Below are 2,441 nucleotides of genomic sequence, written 5' to 3'. Positions count from 1 at the left end.
ACTGCATCAGGTGTTTTCCCGTTATGGCACCATCATCAGTGCTAAGGTGAGCTCAGCTTGTATCTGCTTCTTTCTTCTTTCTATCCTCACATTCATTTTCATCTACGTAACATTAAGGGTTATACTTATGGCCAACATTAGACGTTTTCATCGATACATAGGAGAGGTGATAACTTGTGGATTTGCGGTGGTCTTACTGCTGGGACCCCATGGATCCTTTAGGAATAGAGTGATGAGTAGATGATAACTTTCAATGTCGGGAATGACCCTTTAGCGTGAACCTTCTTAGGTGAGGGTGTACTATTTATTTTCCTATGTTTCATTGTAAGGATGTCAGGTGATGTAATATTTCAGGTCATGATGGAAGGTAGACGCAGCAAAGGGTTTGGTTTTGTCTGCTTCTCCGCTCCCGAGGAAGCAACCAAAGCGGTCACAGAGATGAACGGAAGGATTGTAGACTCCAAGCCATTGTATGTCGCCTTTGCACAGTGTAAGAAGGATCGGCTAGCTCCTCTAGCCAACCAGAAGAAGATGGATCATATCCGAATTGTACCCAACCAAGTCATCAATACCTACCAACCACCACCACCTCCCAGCTTTATAATGCCACCTGCTTCACAAGTAAGTCTCCAGATAAAAACAACCTACAGAAAGCTTTCTTACAGAAACAGTGCCATCCTTGTTCTAAGGTTGTGGCTGGTCTTGCAGATCAGCTCCATTCGAGAGAATAGGGCTGAGTTACAAAACCACACTCGACGTGTGGAAAGATGGGAACTGTTACAGAAAGAAAGTAGCCATGTTTTTCTAACGATATACAATCCATTTATTACAACCTAAACTTGTTTTTAGGTCCAGAACCATGCAGGATGCTGTCATACAGTACCGAAACCGCAGGTTGTGCCAAGTCCTAGCCGGACACCACAAAGTATGTTCAATTAAGTAACAGCCCCAGGTACACCAATCACTGTATGATAAATAACAAATCAATAAAAGAATATTAAAAGAATATTAAAATTATAATTACAAGTGTCAGTGACTAGTGTCCTGTGGAGAGAAATGTGGAAACCACCACCGTACCAAGGGAAAGCAACCACAGCCAATATAGCAAAGCCAAAGAAGATCTCCCAAGCAGGAATGAGATTAAAATGCCTTTATTATATATACACTTGGCAATAAGTAACAATGATAAAAGACACAAATGTGCACAATGAGATTATTTGTATAATAAAATCAATATGAATAATAGTACAGACTGACCCCTTGAAAATTATATCCTATATTATACTACCATGACAGGTTTAAACATCGCCCCAGGATGACATATATTATTAGCTGGATTTATATATAAAAAAAGACTTTCTGCATATATTGCAAGTACAGACCTATAGATACAAAATGTGCAAAATTGGTAGCAAATAGTAATTTATGTGCAATAAAGCAATATAAAGTGCAACAGGAGGGGGAAGGGAAAAAGGTCAATTATAACCATACAGTGTACTGAATATGTCAGTATATACACCTTATTATAACACGTGCACAACTATGTCAGAAAAAATAAAAAAACTTTTTTTGTGCAAAGAGAAAAAAAGGGGGGTTATATATACCCATAAGATATGCTGGATTATACCAGAAAGTGCTATGTGCAAAAAGAAAGTGTAAAAACTGAAAAAAAGCCACAATTGCAGGTTACACTATTCTAAGAGGATAGAAGGAGTAATCCGAAACGCGCGTCGGGGTGCGTTTCTTTGGGATTCAGCTGACCTCACAGGTATATTTAAAGATTTAAGTACATCCCCCTGCATTACACCATAGTGATTAGTATCCGGCCCTCTGGTGGTCAGAGTGTGCCAGTGGTGACTTTATGGTGGTGATTTAGCTGCTCTTTTATTTTTTTGGCCACTATAATTAGTACTATTGGAAACATATAGATATATTTGATACTTTCTTATAGACCTATTTTTGTGCAGTATGGTTTAGTATACACTCCTCTTAGAATAGTGTAACCTGCAATTGTGGCTTTTTTTCAGTTTTTACACTTTCTTTTTGCACATAGCACTTTCTGGTATAATCCAGCATATCTTATGGGTATATATAACCCCCCTTTTTTTCTCTTTGCACAAAAAAAGTTTTTTTATTTTTTCTGACATAGTTGTGCACGTGTTATAATAAGGTGTATATACTGACATATTCAGTACACTGTATGGTTATAATTGACCTTTTTCCCTTCCCCCTCCTGTTGCACTTTATATTGCTTTATTGCACATAAATTACTATTTGCTACCAATTTTGCACATTTTGTATCTATAGGTCTGTACTTGCAATATATGCAGAAAGTCTTTTTTTATATATAAATCCAGCTAATAATATATGTCATCCTGGGGCGATGTTTAAACCTGTCATGGTAGTATAATATAGGATATAATTTTCAAGGGGTCAGTCTG

The 2,441-nt window shown here is 37.5% G+C and overlaps 1 protein-coding gene across 1 annotated transcript; it reads left to right on the top strand.

Moving 5' to 3' along the window:
* Positions 1-9: 9 nt before the first annotated feature.
* On the top strand, positions 10-998 carry LOC138655023 (polyadenylate-binding protein 1-like). Its single transcript, XM_069743542.1, has 3 exons — positions 10-46; positions 355-621; positions 850-998. The coding sequence occupies exons 2-3, from the start codon at positions 358-360 to the stop codon at positions 937-939; spliced, it is 354 nt and encodes a 117-aa protein (XP_069599643.1). The 5' UTR covers positions 10-46; positions 355-357; the 3' UTR covers positions 940-998.
* The last annotated feature ends 1,443 nt before the right edge of the window (positions 999-2,441 follow it).

Source organism: Ranitomeya imitator, unplaced genomic scaffold, assembly GCF_032444005.1.
Source record: "Ranitomeya imitator isolate aRanImi1 unplaced genomic scaffold, aRanImi1.pri SCAFFOLD_668, whole genome shotgun sequence".
NCBI lineage: Eukaryota > Metazoa > Chordata > Amphibia > Anura > Dendrobatidae > Ranitomeya > Ranitomeya imitator.
Note: the sequence above shows the minus strand (reverse complement) of the source record. Positions and strands in the feature narration are given on the sequence as shown.

Excerpts from the sequence above, each read along its gene's own strand:
- LOC138655023 (XM_069743542.1), top strand. The coding sequence starts at position 358 with ATGATGGAAGGTAGACGCAGCAAAGGGTTTGGTTTTGTCTGCTTCTCC. Across the intron at positions 622-849 it reads TAATGCCACCTGCTTCACAA|GTCCAGAACCATGCAGGATG; the intron begins GTAAGTCTCCAG and ends ACTTGTTTTTAG.